Source organism: Ananas comosus, linkage group 1 (assembly GCF_001540865.1).
Source record: "Ananas comosus cultivar F153 linkage group 1, ASM154086v1, whole genome shotgun sequence".
NCBI lineage: Eukaryota > Viridiplantae > Streptophyta > Magnoliopsida > Poales > Bromeliaceae > Ananas > Ananas comosus.
In genome coordinates, this window is record NC_033621.1 from 15,041,047 (window position 1) to 15,062,971 (window position 21,925).

Sequence of the window (21,925 nt, forward strand, 5' to 3'; positions counted from 1 at the left end):
CGCTAGGTCAGCCTAGAATACCTTTTATTGATTTCGGTTTATTTTTTAGAATCTGGACCAAACATCTCTTTATTCCTGGTTGATTAAAATATCTTTAATTGATCTTAAAAAATTCCTTCAAGTATACCCATGCCCTCTAGGGTTCGCTGATAACAGAATTGACATTTCAGAAGGGTATTTGGCAAGTTTGAAAATTTTGAGTAAAAGGTTTGTATAAGCAAAAGCCCAAAAATAAAGAATTTAAGTACTAGTATATAAATTAATATAGATCCTTGTACCGGTGGGGGCTATAATTTATAACCAAATTTTCGGTGTGCCATTAACATTGCTCAAAATCAAAAGCTTTGGAACTTTATATATCTATGATAGCAAAGTATAAACTTCCATATTTATTTTTAAAATACATACATTATAGTTAAAACGAAGTTCAAATGATATAAGTATATATATGGGTTGAAAGACGACGTAGCTTGAAAATATATATATATATATATATATATATATATATATATATATATGGTGTCCAAATACACATGTTTTTACATTTCAACGGGGGCTTCCAGAAATTCAAAACTCTTGCGAAATGACGACAACCATCAAATCTGCATATTTTTTTATTAGAGTTAAAAGATTATTATTTTATAGCATGGGAGGAAAAGAGAAAGTAATTAGGCATGCATGCGGACACTCTTTGGTAAAAGAATCCAAACTAGGCTCGAGAGCCGACTGATGAGAGATGGAATAGCACTCGATCGGTACCAGCAAAGCTAGTAGCAGTCTGATAATTAATTAATTAATTAATTAAGCCGGATTTTCGCCGTCGTTGAAGAGGTCGAAGGAGGGGTTGACGACGGAGAAGGCGCCGTCGATGACGAGATTAAGGCCGCTGACGAAGCGGGCGTCGTCGCTGGCCAGGAAGAGCACCGCGTTGGCGACGTCGTCCGGCCGCAGGCGCACGCCCTTCAGGACGGCGGCGGACTCCATGGCGGCCTCGAAGTCCGCGCCCCGGAGGCCGACGTAGCGCTCGGCGAGCGGCGTGGCGAGCGCGGCGGGGGAGACGCAGTTCACGCGCACGCCGTGGCGCCCCAGCTCGGCCGCCGCGTTCCGCGTCAGCGCGGCCACGGCGCTCTTCGCGCACGTGTAGGCGTGCGACGCCGCGCCGCTCACCACGCCCGCGAGGCTCGACGTCGCGATGATGGCCCCGCGCCGCGCCGGGATCATCACGCGCGCCGCGTGCTTCGTCCCCAGGAAGGGCCCCACCGCGTTCACGGCCAGCACGCGCTCGAAGTCCGATTTTGAGCACTTCAGGATGTTGTGGGTCGGCGCCCCGCCGATTCCTGTAACCAAGCGCATGCGCCACGCGCACATATATATATATATATATATATATATTAATACTAATTCATTCATTCATTCATTAATTGCACACAATGCCACAATGCGCGGGAAGATATATATATATATCTTAAATTGATAATATTTTGAAGAAATGTGGGCCCACGTACATACATAATTAATTGTACCATTGGTCTCTAAGTTTGCACCATTTTTATTTCCATTCTCAACAATTTTTTTCAAATCTATAAAATAAAATATAAAAATACATAAATTGGCAATTCGGAGTCCTTTCTTTATTTTGATTAAGGAAAATTGCCTATGTACCTCCATTCGTTTGAAAATATCCAATTTATCCTCTTTTTTTTTTTCTTTCTAAAATATTCCTCATATATTTCACCATTATTGCAAAATACCCCCGCAGAGTTAACTTGGGTTAAATATGAGTTAAACATCTATCACAGTTAAAAAAAATTAAAATGTCAATTTTGCCCTTAACTTAAGGGCAAATAAGAAATGTTGATGACGGTAGAGGGGGGTATATTGGAAAAGACCAAAAGTAAAAATACTTTTTGTGCCCTAAACTTTAAGGGCAAATAAGAAAGTCAGTGATGGTGGAAGGGTATATTTGAAAGGGCAAAATAGTAATTTTACAGAGATAACAGAGTTAATTAACAGATTTTAACTCTAGGGCGCATTTGGTTCGAGTTATGTAATATTATAGAGTATTTCGCTATATCCAGATATCTTGAATTTCTAAATGAGATTACTACTGATGCTGAATTAATAGATTTGGTTTAATACAGTAATGTAATGCTGGATTGCAGTGTTTACAGTATTACTATGTTTGGTTCTGTCTATAAAATTTTGTAATCTAGACAATAAAATATAGCCTATTCCAAAATGGCACCTTAGTCATATTTCGTAAACTTTTTTTACTATTTACAAACAATATTTTTTTGCCAAATTTTATTTTAAATAATTTATTTTTTTAAATTTTAAATTTTAAATTTTAACAAAAATATAAATTTAATATTTTAATTTAAAATATAAATATGAAATTTCTAAATTTAAAATCTAAAATATAAATATAAATATATATAAAATAAAAAATTAAAATCTAAATTTAAAATTCAGAATTTAAAATTAAAATTTGTATTTTAAAATTTGAAATTTAAAATTTAGAAAATTTTAAATTTTAAATTTTAAATTTTAAATTTAAAACTTATAATTTAAAATCTAAAATTTAAATTTAAATTTGAAGTTTAAAAATTTAAAATTTAAAATTTAAAAATTTAAATTTAAGAATTAAAAATTAAAAATTAAAAGTTTTAAAATAATGTATTGAAAGGGTTTCGAGAGTTAGAAGATAAAATTGTCATTTTACATAATATGTAGTATTATCGATTTTCAGTAATGCAAGATACACGACCCCCTCTCATTAATATTTTCGGTATAATCCTGCTCGATTTGTAATGCTACATTAACGACTAGATTACATAGCGTATGAACCAAACACGGTAATCCTGGCAGGATTGGCTGTAATTCTGCCAAGATAACTTGAACCAAACGCACCCCTAGGGGTATATTAGAAATAGGTTGGAACGTATGAAGGGTATTTTCAATATTACCCTTCTAAGAGGGGTAAATCGGAAAGTCGGAAACTTTTCAGGAGTATATAAGTAATTGCCCCTTTGATTAATTACACTATTGGTCTCCAACTTTGCAACTTTTTAATTTCGGTACCTAACATTTTTTTTCAAATCTATAAAATAAACTATATATATATAAACACATGAATTAGCAACTTTAAAGAAAGTCTTTTCTTATTTTGAAGAGATTTGAGGCCCGCAAACATGATTTATTGCACCGTTGGTCCTCAACTTTGTACCATTTTTAATTCTGATTTTCAATATTTTTTTTTCTAATCTATAAAATAAAATATAAATAAAATAATAAAATAAAATAAAATACATGAATTAGCAACCTTAATGGACGCCTCTTCTTATTTTGGAGAGATGTGAGGCCCACGTACATGATTTATTGCACTATCACTTTTTTTTTCATTTTGGCCCCTAAATATTTTTTTTTCCCAATTGAGTTTCCAAACTGATTTCATTATAATTACATCCTAGTCGTTAAAAAAGATATTAAAATTAATAAATTTTTCATATGAGCACCTACTTGATTTTATTTCGCATGTCAATTTTTATTCCTAAACTTTATATTTTTTTTCACTTTAGTCCTTAAAAATAAAAACATTAAAATTAAAATTAAAATTAAAAGTAAAAGTAAAATTTTTAACTAACCAGAAATTATAATTTTAAATTTGAATTTAAAGTTTGAATCTAAATTATTTACCCACTGCATTGCACGGGTTCCTTAACTAGTATATATATATTTCAAAACAGAGAAATGAATAAAAAAAACTTATGTAATCAATTTAGCGTTAGAGTTTATGGAATAACTAAATCGAAAATTTTGCTGAGTTTGATAACTTTTATAATTGGCAAGAGAAACCTTTGAACAGTTATAACTTTTCGCTTGAATATCCGATTTCAGTGCACAATCATAATTCAGAAAACGCCTTTTGGGAACTACACATCAAACAGTAAGCTAGTTCCGGCCTAGTATGTGTTGGATTTTATTGGATTTTTGTGATTTAAAACTTATTAGGTCTCTTGGGAGCCTAATAATTATTAATGGGCTTTGCTTCAGAACCCAACTAAAATTTTTATGTGTGAGGTTTTGTCTCACATTGAAAACTAAAGAGGTATTGTTGGTATATATATATTACTTTATTCTCAAGCTAGTTGTTTGGAAGAAAATAAGAGTTATACTCTCATTTAAACACATGCGCGGTACGAGCACGAGTCGAGCTCGGCTGGGCGAGCGATGGCACGCGTGGTCCATACACCCGTTTTATTTTACTTTTATTTTTTCGATTTTATCTTTATCCTAATCCGAATTTTTTCGATTTTATCTTTATCTTAATCCTAATTCTAATCCTTATCCATAATGAAGAATCCGAGCATACCTAAACCCTATCTAGTCTTTTCCTACTTTTTCGTCATTGATCTTTTGCGCCGATTTTTGCCGAGCTTTCTTTACTAGATCTGAAGCTTGTTAAGTTCATCTTGCGCCACCTTGAAATAGTACCAACGGGGTGGAACGTGGTCGTTCTATCGCTGGAAGTAATTGCCATAAAGCCTCGCATGTAGAGGGGCAATTTCGCTTTTAGGACAATACTCTGCACGTCTCGATCCACAGGTCTTATCTAAACTTTTTCTTTACTGTACTTGTTATTTATTTTCTTTTTTAGAATTTTTCTAAACCTGAAATTAATCTTTCGAATTATTTTTAAAAAATATTGTAATAAAAGATCATAAAGATTTTCCAACCGTATGAATCTAAATTCAGTTGTTTCAGCCTCTATTTTTCTACTTTTAGTCTAATTATTTGATTATTTTCAATCTAATTAGGTTTAGAGATATATTATAATTCATTATTTTTCATCAGTATGATTTGGATATCGCTTCTATATATAGATATAGCGTTTGGTTAATTGTCTAAAAAGCCTCGTGTAACACACTGGACCTATACAAATTGCGAGGTTCGAGTGTTTGATATGGATTCTGAACTTTTCCACATTTGGTGGAAGGTCGTAGATTGTATTCTAACCTAAAAGTTCGATTTCTGGAGTTTTGGCATTATCCTGAGAGTTTTCACTCTCGGGGACCGGTCCCTAGTGGGAGAGACCAGTCCGCTCGGAACAGTGTTGCAGCAGTCTGCGAGGCAACCGGTCCCTGGCGCATGAGACCGGTCCCCGAGCGCGACTACGCGGGGAGAGACCGGTCCCATGCGAGGAGACAGCGGTTCCCGAACGTTGGATTTTCGGGGCAGGCTGAGAGACCGGTCCCAGGTCGGGGAGACCGGTCCCTCAGTCCAAAAACTGCCCAGACCCAGGCAGTGCATAGGTTGCTTTGTTGGAGAGCCTAGGTGGATATTGTTGCATTAGAGGGCTTTTATGGCCACTCCACCTTCTCTCTCCCTCATTTCTCTTCTCCCAACTCTCCCTACACCTTAGATAGAGAAGGAGAAGAAGAAGGATAAGGAGAAGAAGGAAGGAAGGAGAAGAAAAAGACCAACAAGAGGACTTAGGGCATCTTTCTCTCCCTCTCTTCTTCCCTTGGGTGCTTGAAGGCTTGGACTTGGAGCTTGCTAAAGAGGAGATCTTCACTCTTGGAGCTTGGATTGGAGCTTCTAAAGAGGTTAGTTGCCCATTTCTCCCCTCTAGACTTAGTTTTGATGGTTTTTGGGAGATGGAACCCTAAAATGAAAAATCTAGGGTTTATTTCGGGCTTTTTGATTAAGGGCTTTTTGAGCTAATCTAATTGGATTAGAACCTTGGTTTAGGTTGCTTTGGAAGGAATCTAGCTTTCATTTGAGCTCTGGAAAGGGATTTCTACACTATAGGTGAGATTTTGGCCCTTTTGCTTAGTAGATTAATGTTTGAGCTTGTAGTTGATCGTAAGGTTCGTTTAACCTTTGTTCTTGTGCCTCTAGGGTACTAAGAGGCTAGTGGGCACCTTCGTTGGAGCTTACGAAGGGTTGCGCAAGTTTCGGTGGGTTTGACCTAGCCTACAATATGAGAAATTCTCATATTTGGTGATTTATATTTCGTAAAGTGAAAATTCATGTATATTCATGTTAAATGTATTTATTATGAATTTTAGAAGACTTAACATCCCTATATCATGTATAATGAATTTTCGGACCTCTATATAGTAGATAGAGAGTTGCATGTGAAGCTTGCGCTAGCATTGGGCATTCTGATGTTGGGCTCAGGACCATATTTCTTATAATGAAATTGAGCATTGCTTCATGCATTTGAACTTATACCTAATTGAGACATAAGAGACTTTAATAAGCCTTAAGAGGCTTGGGGACTTGTACTACTTGAGAGTGATTGGGCTAATGTCATAAAGGGGCATTGAGCTCAAGTTAAATAAGAACCTAGTACTAATGTCATGAATGGAACATAGATTATGAAATATGTTTAACTTATAACAAGCTTAAGTGTCATAAAGAGGCACTAAGCATAGTGAGTGTTGGAACATCACTTTGAGATATTGAACTAGATCTTTGAGATGCTAGTGACCATTACCATGTTAGAGACATGATGATTAGACTTTTGAGACGTTGACTACGCTTGCTTGCCATTTGTGCTCATTCGCACATACTTGTGAGGGTCGCTCCCTACAAGCCGGCACTCCGGAGTTGGCCTACACGACTTATGCTCGCTCGTGCGGTATCGAGAAACCTACGGGGTCCGGAGGGATAGACTCATTCCTAGAGTGGGAATGCTGGAGCTATCACTAACACTTAGGTGGCACAAGCTGGACTACACTTATGTAGGTCCTAGAACATGATTAAACAATGATATTAAACCTGGAAATGACAATCACTACTAGACAGGCTTAGTAGTTTAATCTCTTCGACATGCTTATAATATAGTGTTGGGACATGTAGTATTCATGATAGTCTTATTTGTTGCATCATAGTATACTTGGCTGCCATGATAGAGCATATTCAACATATACTGATATATTAGATCATGATACCTACTTGCTCGTTATGTTGGGACATATTAGTCATGCTTGGACATACTCCGTTGTGATAATGTAAATGTACAACACATTGACATCATGTTTATTTGCAACATAGTAGCTTAGCATTTCATTTATGCTTTCATAAATGCAATCCATTTATTATTATTGTTGCTTTTTGGACTTACCCTTTTCTTTTGGGGCCTAGTGGTGCATTGAGCTGAGGTCAGTAATTGCTCACTGGGAACTATAAATTATAGTTCTCACGCCCTCTGTTTCTTGTTTTATTTCAGAGCCTTCCACTCCGGGCGAGGCTAGAGACCGAGGAAAGGGAATCGCCACGAGCTAGCTTGTGAGCGAGGGACATTCAATAGGTGGTCCACCTCTCCTTTATTTTCTTTTGGGAGAGGATGAGAGTTGTACCTTGTATAGTGACCACCCTTTTTGTAATACTGTTGTGATGACTCTTATACTAACTTTATCTTTTTGTTTAGTAGTTTACTTTCCCCTTTCTCTCCTTGTTGTTAGTTGTTAGCTGTTAGTAGCTCTGATATCTCTAGTAACTTTATTTCTTCTTACTTCTATATCTCTTTTGTTGTAGACACTTTATATGTGCAGGCATATGGCGGGTCTGGGCCCGCACCGGGCGGCCTATGCCGGGTCCCGGGGCGTGATAGATTAATTTGGTATCAGAGCCTAGGGTTGAGTCTTAGTGGACCTAGCAAACCTTAGGCCGGTTGGACGATAGGAAATAGGCTCGTGAGAGACGAGATCTATTTGAGTTTTGAGCGAAAGTATCATTATTGGGTATCCTGATAACTCTAAAAAGTTGGGGTTTGATCGAGGTATTTGGCTTCTAACTTCACGGAGGGTTACGTTGGCGGCCGACAACGTAACATCGGAAGTTAGTAGTGAAGAATACTTCCTTACTTTCGCATGATTTGGGGTTTGGTTGCTTTGAGCGGGGATGTGATAGCGTGGGTTACTAACTTATGCTTTTATGATATTGTAGTGGCGATGCCGATTACACGCTTCCAATCTGTCGGAGCGGATGATATGGCACACCTCGAGGAGGTCAAGACCTCCGCTACTTCCGGATCTAACGAGGTCCGCGACTTGAGGTCCCAGCTTGCGGTCCTCACTGATCTTGTAGCGCAGCAGGCGGCGGCCGCTCAGCGACAGGCCGAGGTGGCATAGCAGCAGGAGGCGCGGATGAAGCACCTGGAGGATCTCTTGCTACAACAGGCGGCAGCTTCTAGGGGACTCAGGTTTCCACGCCACCAGCGCCCGTTGTGAACGTTGCGCCGAGGGCGCAATCCCCCGCGCCCAGTTCTTCGCGTGTGGCGCCCGAGACCGCACCTTGGGAGGAAGTGGTTGCAGCACCACCGGTTCAGATACCTGCGGCGAGGGCAGCTTTCCCTATGATGGCCGAGGGAGCCGAGCGGGATCGGCTCATGGATCGCCTCAGCGAGTTCAAAAAGTGCAGTCCGAGGATCTTTGACGGTGAGAAGGTCGACCACTGGATTGTTGAGAAGTGGTTGATGCACATGGAGAAGTTTTTTTGAGATACCTTTGTTGAGGAAAGAGATAGAGTTTGGCTCGCCACACATCACTTGGACGGCGAGGCCTATCGTTGATGGTTGGATATCCAGGACAACCCCAACATTGATTTGGCAGCGATTTCTTGGACGAGGTTCAAGGAGCTTCTTCTGGCGCACTACTTTCCTACCAGCGTCAAGAGAAAGATGGAGCAGGACCTGCGCAGCTTGCGCTAGGAGAAGCGGACAGTGGCCCAGTACAAGAGGGAGTTTTCCCGGCTACTCCACTGTGTATCCTTCGTAGTGCGCGGCGACGAGGACAATGCCCATATTTTTTAGCGTGGATTGCGGCCTTCAATCTTTCGGTTGGTGCAGTCTTCCAACCTCCAAACCTACCGGGAGGTTGTGAACCGCGCGCTCATTGTGGAGGCAAGAGCGGCAGATCTTTAGGAGCGTCGCGAGGGCTCGGATAAAGGGAAGGGCAAGAGGCCTGCGGCTGAGGGTGCGAGCCAGACGCACTCACAGAGGCCGCGGAGGCATCCCAGGAGCCGGAGCCAGTCGCGAGGACGTGGCTCGTCTACTCAGCGAAGAGGACCCGATCGTCGCCAGGCTCCGCGCTGCGTGATCTGTTGTGGTCCTCATTACCCACGGCAGTATTCATGCAGTCAGGGCAGGTGCTACCTGTGTGGCCAGGAAGGCCACTTCCAGTCGGACTGTCCGAGGGGTCCATCGCCAGCGCCATCGTCGGCATCTGCACCAGCTTTACCGGGTCCCAGCCAGAGGACACCTTCTATACACCAGCAGGCTGGGCGGCCACCTGTGCAGCGTCAGTTAGAGGGGTCACGGCAGGCCCTGAGCGGGCGCATGTACGTAGCCCAGACAGAGGAGGCGGCGGCGGCCGAGAATGTAGTTGCAGGTATCATTTTACTTTATGGTATTCGAGTACGAGCATTATTTGATACCGGTGCATCGCATTCATTTATAGACCGGCTGTTTGCCGAGTTGCATGGCATCCCGCTAACATCTTTGTTGCATCCGAGACGTGTTGTTGTTCACGATCACCCCTTGGATATTAGAGAGATTTCCCCCAGTTGCCCTGTTCGGGTCGAAGATTGGATCATGCCCGCGGATCTATTTGCATTGCGCAAACTAGGAGAGTTTGACGTGGTTTTGGGCATGGATTGGCTAACCAAGTACTACGCCACTATCGATTGCAAGAATCGAACGGTAACGTTCAAAGAGCCGGGGCAGGCGGAGGTCGTGTACCGAGGATGCCAGAGTTCGCTATTTGCGATGACGATTAGCTCCTCCCGAGCTAGACAGTTGATCAGCAGAGGCTGCGTAGCCTATTTGGCTACTGTGGTGTTGCGGGGTGAGGATGACGCCCCTAGGATTGAGGACATCCCCGTAGTGTGGGAGTTTGGAGATGTGTTTCCAGCGGAGCTACCAGGCATGCCACGGGATAGGGAGATTGAGTTTGTGGTAGATCTCGTCCCCGGGACTACTCCAATCTCAAAAGCGCCCTATAGGATGGCACCGGCGGAACTGAAGGAGCTGAAGGCACAGTTGCAAGATCTCTTGGATAAGGGTTTTGTGCGACCGAGTGTGTCACCTTGGGGAGCACCGGTCTTGTTTGTCAGGAAGAAGAACGGGTCACTTCACTTATGTGTGGACTATCGTGAACTTAATAAAGTCACGATCAAGAACAAGTACCCGTTACTGAGGATCGACGATCTGTTGATCAGCTTCAGCGATCAAGTGTGTACTCCAAGATCGACTTGCAGTCGGGGTACCACCAGTTGAAGATTGCACCCGATGATGTGTCGAAGACGGCTTTAGAACACGGTATGGACATTACGAGTTTACGGTTATGCCGTTTGGGCTCACTAATGCCCCGGCAGCTTTTATGGATTTAATGAACCGTGTGTTTAAGCCTTATTTAGACAGATTCGTCGTAGTGTTCATCAACGACATTTTGGTCTATTCCCAAAGTGATGCGGATCATGAGGAACATTTAAGACTTGTACTTCAAGTGCTTCGAGAAAAGAAACTCTTTGCCAAACTGAAGAAGTGTGAATTTTGGCTTAGAGAGGTGGCGTATTTGGGCTATTTGATTTCCGGATCGGGTATAGCCGTGGATCCGAGGAAGATTGAGGCTATCAGGGATTGGCCGAGGCCGATGAGTGTTACCGAGATACGGAGTTTTATTAGCTTGGCCAGCTACTACCGACAGTTTGTCGAGGGATTCGCAAAGTTATCTACTCCCCTCACGAGGCTCATGCATAAAGGCACCAAGTTTATTTGGAATGATGCGTGTGAAAGAAGCTTTCAAGCATTAAAGCAGAGATTGACTACCGCCCCGATTCTAACCTTGCCGATTGCTGGAGCAGGGTATGTGATCTACAGTGATGCTTCCTTTAATGGATTGGGCTGTGTCTTCATACAGGATGGGAAAGTGATCGCGTATGCATCTCGCCAACTGAAGGATTATGAAAGGAATTACCCTACTCACCATTTGGAGTTCGCAGCCGTAGTCTTCGCCTTGAAACTATGGCGCCATTATTTATACGGCGAGCGATGCGAAGTATATATGGATCACAAGAGCTTAAAGTATCTATTCACTCAGAAGGAGTTGAACTTGAGGCAGCTCAGATGGTTGGAGCTATTCAAGGATTATGATTTGACGATCCTCTACCACCCGAGCAAGGCTAACGTGGTGGCGGATACGCTAAGTAGGAAATCGACAGAAAACATAGCGATACTTGTTGCTACTCAACCGCCGTTGATCGAGCAGATGAAGCGGTTGGAGTTGGAGGTGGTGGCTCTTGATACACCTTTGAGATTGATGACCTTGACGGTGCAACCTACACTCTTGGATCGAATCAAGGAAAAGCAAACTCACGATGCGGAGTTGCAGAAAATTAGAGATAAAATGATTGGAGGTTGTACCGATGATTTCACTGAGGACGGTGATGGATTGATGCGTTTCGGCGGACGGATTTGTATACCGGCGGAATCAGCACTTAAAGAGAAAATTCTTCAAGAAGCACACCGAGCACCCTATGCTATACATCCGGGAGGCACCAAGATGTATAAGAACTTAAAATTGCTTTATTGGTGGCCCGGGATGAAAAAGGATGTTGGTGAGTTTGTTGCTAGATGTTTAACTTGCCAACAGGTGAAAGCTGAGCACCGAGTCCCCGCAGAAAAATTGCAGAGCTTACCTATCCCAGTGTGGAAATGGGAGAGGATCACCATGAACTTCGTGACAGGATTGCCCCGCTCACAAGCCGGGCATTATGCTATTTGGGTGATCGTGGATAGGTTGACGAAGTCGGCGCACTCATACCTATTCATACTACTTGGACCAGGAAGAAGCTCGCACAAGTGTGCCTTGATGAGATTGTGCGACTTCACGGAGTGCCTACTTCGATAGTATCTGATCGAGACACCCGGTTTGTGTCTCACTTTTGGAGGAGTCTACAGGACGCCCTAGGCACTCGACTGGATTTCAGTACAGCTTTTCACCCTCAGAGTGACGGGCAGTCAGAGCGCACTATACAGACTTTAGAGGATATACTCCGGGTATGTGTGATAGACTTCCAGGGAGGATGGTCGCAGCATCTACCGATGGCGGAATTTGTTTATAACAATAGTTATCAAGTAAGCATCAAGATGGCGCCCTTCGAAGCACTTTATGGACGGAAGTGTAGATCGCCACTTCATTGGAGTGAAGTTGGCGAGAGATTGGCTTTAGGCCCAGATGTGCTCCAGGAAGCTGAGGACAAGGTTCGAATTGCTCGGGAGCGACTTTTGACGACACAGAGTAGACAAAGGAGCTACGCTGATCGACGATGGCGAGATTTAGAGTTCCCAGTTTGAGACCATGTGTTCTTGAAGGTCTCGCCGACTAGATGGATCAAGAAATTTAGGATTCGGGGAAAGTTGAGCCCCCGTTTTATTGGACCGTATAAGATCTTAGAACGTATAGGTCCGGTAGTGTATCGACTTGCTCTACCACCGAACCTATCGGGCGTGCACAACGTCTTTCATGTATCGGTACTTCGGAAGTACATCCATGATCCAGCTCATGTACTTGAAGCGATGCCATTGGAGCTGAGAGATGATTTGAGCTTTGAAGAGCAACCTTTGAGGATTTTGGCTCGCGAGATAAAGAGATTGAGGAATTGAGAGATTCCCTACGTGAGGTGCTTTGGAGCAAACACGAGGAGCGCGAGGCCACTTCGGAGTTGGAGAGCGCACTGCAGGAGCGCTACGCCCATCTTTTTCAGATAGAGTCTTGAGGTTTGTAGTTGCTTTGAGTTTTGCGGACGAAACTTCTTTTTAGAAGGGGTGAATGTAACACACTGAACTTGTGCAAATTGCGAGGTTCGAGTGTTTGATATGGATTCCGAACTTTTCCACATTTGGTGGAAGGTTGTAGATGGTATTCCGACCTAAAAGTTCGATTTCTGGAGTTTTAGTATTGTCCTGAGAGTTTTCACTTTCGGGGACAGGTCCCTGGTGGGAGAGACTGGTCCTCTCGGAACAATGTTGCAACAGTCTGCGAGGCAACCGGTCCCTGGCGCATGAGACCGGTCCCCGAGCGCGACTACGTGGGGAGAGACCGGTCCCATGCGAGGAGAGACCGGTTCCTGAACGTTGGATTTTCGAGGCAGGCTGATAGACCGGTCCCAGGTCGGGTAGACCGGTCCCTTAGTCTGAAAACTACCCAGGCCCGGGCAGTGCACGGGTTGCTTTGTTGGATGGCCTAGGTGGATATTGTTGCATTAGGGCTTTTATGGCCACTCCACCTTCTCTCTCCCTCATTTCTCTTCTCCCAACTCTCCCTACACCTTAGATAGAAAAGGAGAAGAAGAAGGAGAATGAGAAGAAGGAAGGAAGGAGAAGAAGAAGACCAACAAGAGGACTTGGGGCATCTTTCTCTCCCTCTCTTCTTCCCTTGGGTGCTTGGAGGCTTGGACTTGGAGCTTGCTAAAGAAGAGATCTTCACTCTTGGAGCTTGGATTGGAGCTTCTAAAAAGGTTAGTAGCCCATTTCTCCCCTCTAGACTTAGTTTTGATGGATTTTGGGAGATGAAACCCCAGAATGGAAAATCTAGGGTTTATTTGGGGCTTTTTGATTAAGGGCTTTTTGAGCTAATCTAATTGGATTAGAATCTTGGTTTAGGTCGCTTTGGAAGGGATCTAGCTTCCATTTGAGCTTTGGAAAGGGATTTCTACACTATAGGTGAGATTTTGGCCCTTTTGCTTAGTAGATTAATGTTTGAGCTTGTAGTTGATCGTAAGGTTCGTTTAACATTTGTTCTTGTGCCTCTAGGGTACTAAGAGACTAGTGGGCACCTTCGTTGGAGCTTACGAAGGGTTACGCAAGTTTCGGTGGGTTTGACCTAGCCTACAATATGAGAAATTCTCATATTTGGTGATTTATGTTTCGTAAAGTGGAAATTCACGCATATCATGTTAAATGTATTTATTATGAATTTTAGAATGCTTAACATCCCTATGTCATGTATAATAAATTTTCAGACCTCTATATAGTAGAGAGAGAGTTGCATGTGAAGCTTGCGCTAGCATTGGGCATTCTTATGTTGGACTTGAGACCATATTTCTTATAATGAAATTGAGCATTGTTTCATGCATTTGAACCTATACCTAATTGAGACATAAGGGACTTTAATTAGCCTTAAGAGGCTTGGGAACTTGTACTACTTGAGAGTGATTGGGCTAATGTCATAAAGGGTATTGAGCTCGGGTTAAATGAGAACCTAGTACTAATGTCATGAATGGAACATAGATTATGAAATGTGTTTAACTTATAACAAGCTTAAGTGTCATAAAGAGGCACTAAGTATAGTGAGTGTTGGAACATCACTTTGAGATATTGAACTAGATCTTTGAGATGCTAGTGACCTTTACCATGTTAGAAACATGTTGATTTGACTTTTGAGACGTTGACTACGCTTGCTTGCCATTTGTGCTCATTCTCACATGCTTGTGAGGGTCGCTCCCTACAAGCTGGCACTCCGGAGTTGGCCTACGCGACTTATGCTCGCTCGTACGGTATTGAGAAACCTACGCGGTCGGGAGGGATAGACTCATCCTAGAGTGGGAATACTGGAGCTACCACCGACACTTAGGTAGCACAAGCTGGATTACACTTATGTAGGTCCTAGAACATGATTAAACAATGATATTAAACCGAAAAATGACAATCACTACTAGACAGGCTTAGTAGTTTGATCTCTTTGACATGCTTATAGCATAATGTTGGGACATGTAGTATTCATGATAGTCTTATTTGTTGCATCATAGTATACTTGGCTGTCATGATAGAGCATATTCAACATATACTGATATATTTGATCATGATACCTACTTGCTCGTTATGTTGGGACATATTAGTCATGCTTGGACATATTCCGTTGTGATAATATAAATGTACAACACATTGACATCATGTTTATTTGCGACATAGTAGCTTAGCATTTCATTTATACTTTTGTAAATGCAATCCATTTATTATTATTGTTGATTTTTGGACTTACCCTTTTCTTTTGGGGCCTAGTGGTGCATTGAGCTGAGGTCAGTAATTACTCACTAGGAACTATAAATTATAGTTCTCACGCCCTCTGTTTCTTGTTTTATTTCAGAGCCTTCTACTACGTGCGAGGCTAGGGACTGAGAAAAGGGAATCGCCACGAGCTAGCTTATAAGTGAGGGACATTCGATAGGTGGTCCACCTCTTCTTTGTTTTCTTTTGGGAGAGGATGAGACTTGTACCTTGTATAGAGACCGCCCTTTTTGTAGTACTGTTGTGATGACTCTTGTACTAACTTTATCTTTTTGTTTAGTAGTTCACTTTCCCCTTTCTCTCCTTGTTGTTAGTTGTTAGCTGTTAGTAGCTCTGATATCTCTAATAACTTTATTTCTTCTTACTTTCATATCTCTTTTGTTGTAGACGCCTTATATGTGCAGGCATATGGCGGGTCTGGGCGCACACCGGGCAGGCCTATGCCAGGTCTCGGGGCGTGACTGTTAGATGTATGCCCTAGAAGCCAACCAGGCCGACACATGTATTCTTTCTAGGACATAATTTTGTATTTGATTTTAAAATATTATGAAAACTTTGGGTTTTTATTTCCATTCATGTTGTGTATGTGTCCATGAATCGTCCAAGGAATTAATAAGATGATGACATATATTCTCAAGTGTTGAGAATTTGAGACATGTGTCATTGGTGATTAATTCCTAAATGCTCCCGATCAATGGATCATCACGGGGATGGTGATTGATCCGATGAGATTGATGTATAGGTCGCTTCCCTTTCAGGATAGACGAGTTTCGAGTCGACAGTGTGGGGACATTGAAGCGAATATGCAGGTGGTTGTTAGAGAACAAGGGTACCGAGCGTGACCAACGCGAGAAGTCACTTGGATGTCTACTCACTCGTCAGTGACTTACTCAATTGTTGCAGTAGTGTGACTGGTCCTTTGACCTGCGGTGCCTCGGCTATTCACAATGAGGTTACTGTAGTTTGACTGTACATACACTTGGTCCCTAGCCATTCGGGTCCTTGCGGTGCATGTTGGCTGCAGTAGGTTCATTGTAGGAATAGGGTGCGCACTTAGATGGAATCTATCTCCCTTGGTAGATAGGGGTGTTAGTCCTATGTGATTTATGAGACCGAGTTTAGAAGACCTTGGCCAGGGCAGAATAAATAGCGGAAAAGGGTTTCCGATATTAGAAACTCGAGTCGAATAAATTTAACATATGACAGACGATGGGGTTTGACGAGTTATTCCATAACCTCCGTCTAGTCGGGACTCATGATAGAAGGATTGTATCACACGGTAACTGCACCAAGAGGTTCAGTATTCCATTCTACTGGAATGCCACTACATGCTGCTAGGCGTCACTGGTGGATTGTGAGACTCATGAGAATTATCTAGATGATCGATAATTCTCATTGGGCTGAGTTGGAATTGTTCCGATCCATTGAAAGGAGTTTCAGTGATATTGTTGATAGTGATCAAAATATATCTCACTACCAGATAGAATAGAACCTATGGGGTCACACACATAAGAGGTTGTGATTGATCTGATAGCTAGATCGCGATTATTGAATCGTCGGAGGACCTAATTGTCAATATGTTGATAATTGGACTAATTTGTAATTGTTATAAATTAGTGGTATTAAGGTGTAAATGTTACAAGAGAGGACTTACTAATAGTTAGTAAATTATAAGAGGACTTATGTGCAAATATTGCATTATTAATTTGATAAGATTAAATTAATATAAAATTCAAGTCGAATCAAATTAGGATTTGATCGATCTAACCAATTAAGGAAAAGATAAATTTAAATCTAGATTTATACTTATCCTTAATTGTCATTATATTATTAGGAATAGGATTATATTCCTATATATAATATACGGGAGTTTTTAAAAAACCCTAGCCGTCATCTATCCCCTCTTCTCTCTTCCATCTTCTAGCAAGAAAGACGTCCTTTTGTAAGGGAGCTAGCACCCCGGTGAGGACATCGATCAAATCAAGAACCTCGTGTGGATACCTATAGAGGCCGGACACGTGTGCGGCTTCAAGAGAACCGAATTCCACGATCATCAAATTGAAGGGAAGATCTATCCGCGAAAAAGGTAAAGATTCGATCTTGTTTTTCTTCTTTAATCTTAAAACATGATGGATCCTAATTGCGTGGTTTTTGAGATTTGATCTCGAGAGTTTTCAAAATCAAATTTGTTTGATTTCTTTTTCCGCTGCGTTTTTACCGTACGCGATTTTCTAACAGTGACACCTCGTCTAAAACATATTTTGTTATAGTGTGGAATATATACCTATGAAGAAAAGTCTATGCAGATAGTATGTATACCAGCATTGTTGAACATGATATCGAGCTTTCCGAACTTTGCGACAGCGTGGTCCACGGCGTTGCTAACGTCGTCCTCGTTAGTGACATCACAGTGGACGAAGGATGCAGCAGCAGGGCCGAGCTCATCGCAGACCGACTTCCCGAGCTCGTCTTGGATGTCAGCGATGACCACCTTGGCCCCGTGCCGGCAGAAGAGCCTGGCTGTGCACTCGCCGATGCCGCTGGCGCCTCCCGTGATGACGGCCACCTTGCCTTCCAGCCTATGCTTTCGAACTAGCTAGTGTTAGACCGCATGCAGGTTACAATTGCTCAAAATTTGGGACTAGCTAATATTCTTATGATGCTAGCTATAATCAGATGTACGTAAATACAAACTTGTTAATTAGAGGTACCAACTCCAGATACAAGAAATTATAATAATAACAACACCAAATAAGTTCTATTTGTCAGAGGTGGGGATTTAAGTAATTAAAGCCGTTAGAGTGTAATTAATACGAAAAATTAATCCATTAGATGCTGAAGTTGGGATCCAAGCTATAGCTTCATAGAACTGTGTAATCTACAATATGGATCTAAGAGGAAACGAGCTCAGGAATATATATATTCAACATTATTGTCCTAAGCATTTTAGTCTCGTAATTGTGACTAAAGGGTTTCAACGAACAGCAAATATTAGGCAATTAATCTTTCTAGCATCAGATTACAGGACTAAGTACTCTTGCTAATCATCAGTTCATAGGTACATATTTGACTGTCATCAATTTTGTAAACTTAATTAAAAAATTTGAACAAAAATAATTTGGAAACAAAACATTTGTTCGCTTTGAAAGAAAAAGAAATTTAACTATATGATGAAGGAGAAGTAATCAGAGTCTATAACGAACAAGAGAAAAGGATCTTAATGGATCTTCTATTACTAAATATAATTTTATAGTCCTTAAGAACTATGGTTCGCACCTTATTCTTCACTAAATTATGCTTAATAGCTCTAATATTTCTCGATCATGTTGTAACTATGGAGAATTGCTAATTCCAAGATTAGTCTCGTTTAAGAAGTGCGTTAACTTAAACATAGAAACAAAAGTTAACATAAGACCAATAATTGCTAAGCCATTAACAAAATTAAGAAACCAGAGAAGCAGAGCAAATTATTAAAGAATAGTGAAGCTCTAATATATGAAACACTTACTTTCTCGCTGTTGCAGGCAAATCAGAGCAGCTCTCCATGGCTTATGATGCTGAGATTTCTTCTTCTTGATTCACCTTTCTTGAAGAATTTATTGTGAAGCTTAAATTGGTAGTATATAGAGGGGAGGAGGTTTTTGTTATAGTTGACTAACAGCCGACTTTTTGAGCATCTTTAGGTGGAAGATTCCTAGTTCTCTTAATATAAAACCATTTGGACAATATCACCAAATAAAAATAATCATTTTTTTTTTTTTTTTTAAAGATCTTGAATTACTCCAAGGATGGAGAAATTAAATGGCTAGGGTAAACTGGTAAAGTAATTGGAGGAGAGAATGTGCATTGTAGCAATATAGCTTTAAATTCAAATTTTAATTTTAATTTTAATTTTAGATTTTTTAGTTTAAAATTAATTAAAATTAAAATTTTATTTGCAAAACTAGTTCTCAACTTTTTCATATTTTTTTTTACATTGGTCTATGAAAAAGTCAGGTAGAAGCTTTAGTTGGTACTGTTGCTGTATTGACATAACGCATTTCGTTAATTTTAATTGTTCTTTTTATGCCTGTGATCTAATTGTAATAAAACGAAGAGATTGGCACGGAGATCTGGCTGTAAAAAGAAAAAAAAAAATCAAAATAAAAGAGGATAAAAAAAGTTGGAAATCAATGAAGCAATTATAAAATATATTTTGAGATACACATGGCATCACATTTTTATGTATCATTTTCCCTCATTAAAACCCCTGCTGCAATTACAGTTGCATTAAATATCATCTTTTTAAAGATAGAGTTGCATTGTTGTCATTATCATGATTATTATTAAATCTAAGCAAATTAGAAACTCCAAAAAAAAAAATTAAATCCACTCTAATTGCCCACTAAGCTTAATATAGGCCAAAGTTAAGATTTCAAATTTTCCTAGTGCATAGTTTTAACATTATTAAATTGCTCAATAGTTAAAAAGTTTTATTATATACACTGATTAAGATAGCTACTTCTCACCAATATGGGTGTAATTTTCTTGGCACATTTTTTGACATATGCACTCTAGATCCGCCTGGCATGTTGCGTGAATTTAGTTTGATCATACAAATAGATAACAAAATAAGATCAGAAAATCTAGTCAGAATGACTTGGCTGTTGAAAATCACATTAAAAGAATCAAATTAAATTATATTATATGAACCAAGCTCTAACACCATGCATGTTAAGGACTCGAACCTACTCAAAAGCTTAAATTGGTATCAGAGGAAAAAAAAAAAAAAAAAATTCTTTCACATTATATACAAATAAAAATTTGTGGGGCTAATATTCTTAACAACCACAATAGTACCAGAACAATATTCACAAGTATAATAAGTGGTGAGGGAGTGTCCTTCTCGTCTCCTTTGACTGGTAAAAGTTGCCCACGTAGTGAATGGTCACATGATCTAAACCCAATTATTATTTAACAAAAAAAAATAAAAGAAAAAAAGAACTCAATTATTAAGTGCAAGCACCAACTTGGTCCAAGCACATGCATTTAGCTTTTAGTGTTCTCTGCATGGTCCATTTAGAAATTCTTCCAAATAAATATGGGTTCCTTGTGCAATTATTTATCTCTTATGTGGAAAAAAAAACCCAATTTGTCTCTAATGCTAGTGAATATCAAGATCCTTTTCTTTTAAGTAATCCAAAAGGGATAAGCTTAAATGTCCATTGCACGATTGGATGGATGATAATGCATTAGTGGTTAAAATTGTTTCCATGGTTATTGTAGTGTCTCTGGGGCTTAGCTGGTTGACTGACTACAGCATCAGTGATTTGTCGACATATCTGTAGAGTGTCGGGACGAGTCGGAATCATTTTGGCGCGAAATAGACGCGAAAACGGACTCTGGTATAAACAAATTCTCGAACAGCTTCTCTATCGCACTCACCCAACCTTCTACAACCCAGGGCTTGATGCGACTGCTATCGAAGTGCGGCGGATCAAACCGACAAAAACGAGTGAGCCTCTCGGCCATCCGCTCCTGCTCAGCCTCTGACATCTGGGACGCCTCCCCAGGAGGTGCAACTGGTGCTGTAGGAACCGTCGTTGGTGGGGGTACAGCTGTGGCTGCTGCGGCCATTGGAGTAGTCGGAGGTGGCGCCTGCTGCTCTGACGCTTTGGGGGCTGCACTTGGCTGTTGAGTAAAAGTCTCACACATCCGCTGGAGTAACACTCCTTGCTGTCGGGTCACCTCAGTCAATGCAGCCAATTGCTCTCTCAGATCAGGGGGTGCACTCGGTCCCGCCTGCTCTGGCATCTCTGATGATGCGGAACGATCCCGCGTCGGTGGTCGACCTCAGCGTCGATACATGGCTACCTGAAACCAAAAACAAGAGTCAGAAACAAAGCACAATCAACTCTCGACCCAATCAAGCGTAAGTCTAGAAGGCTGCCTCTGTTCCTCCTCGAAATTATGCCGTCTGCAGTCGACATAATTTCCTTGACAGAAACTGACACTCCTTCAATCACTCCCTCCACTCTAGGGGGAGTTATACAACTCAATCGCCGACTTTCACAATAAATCATGCCTATCGTGTCTTGACTTCCTAAGGTCTACCAAGCCTAGGGTTTCTAGATCCCAACGACCTATTTCTAAGCTCTAATACCAACTTTAAATTGTAGCAAAAATCTAAAATGATAATTTTTTTCCCTTAAAAAAAACTCGGAGAACAAAATTTACAATTAATTACTAATAAAGCTGTTGGAAAATTTAGTGAGTTGCTTTTCTAAAACCATTACATGAATAAACAACACGGTCAAATAATCTCTACGAATTATAGGTGTTCGTGGACTGGGTCGGATCTGGATAGTTGATATACTGTATCCGTACTCTAAAAAAAAATGATTAGAAAAAAAATACCTTATCCAATTAACTTCGGGTCAGATCTGGATCTTGATACTTAAGTTACTAATATACCCATCGGGTCTATTTGAGCGGGTCTGGATAGCGACTATCCATTCAAGACCGGGTGCGCGTCGTGTCTAAATCAGGTACGGGTACCGTATACATATATATTTTTATAGACTTTATTAAATTGTCTGGACAGAGCTTGTTTCGGCCATTATATTGACTGATTAAAAGCCTAAAATTCAAAACAATTTCTTATGTAAATATAAAAAATAAAAAAATTATGATACCATATTATAGATAAAAAGGGAATATAAGTTGTAGTAATTACTAATATTATGTACTAACATTCAAAAAAAGAGAAAAAAAATAAAGCGGAATTATAAAATTTACTAAATAGAATATCATAAAAAAAAAACTAGGTTGTTGACTATGATTGGAAAATGGATTTGAAAATAAAACTTA

General features: G+C 40.7%; 1 protein-coding gene across 1 annotated transcript; it reads right to left on the bottom strand.

Annotated features, from left to right (window-relative positions):
• Nucleotides 696-18,775, bottom strand: LOC109706587 (momilactone A synthase-like). The gene is made up of 3 exons (XM_020227527.1): nucleotides 18,585-18,775; nucleotides 17,396-17,655; nucleotides 696-1,337 (listed from the first exon to the last, which is right to left on the bottom strand). The coding sequence occupies exons 1-3, from the start codon at nucleotides 18,620-18,622 to the stop codon at nucleotides 802-804; spliced, it is 834 nt and encodes a 277-aa protein (XP_020083116.1). The 5' UTR covers nucleotides 18,623-18,775; the 3' UTR covers nucleotides 696-801.

Bases quoted from the DNA above. Each gene is read 5' to 3' on its own strand.
- LOC109706587 (XM_020227527.1), bottom strand. From the start codon at position 18,622: ATGGAGAGCTGCTCTGATTTGCCTGCAACAGCGAGAAA. The intron at 17,656-18,584 runs GTAAGTGTTTCA...TCGAAAGCATAG, and splicing joins TTGCCTGCAACAGCGAGAAA to GCTGGAAGGCAAGGTGGCCG. The intron at 1,338-17,395 runs GTATACATACTA...GCTTGGTTACAG, and splicing joins TATCATGTTCAACAATGCTG to GAATCGGCGGGGCGCCGACC.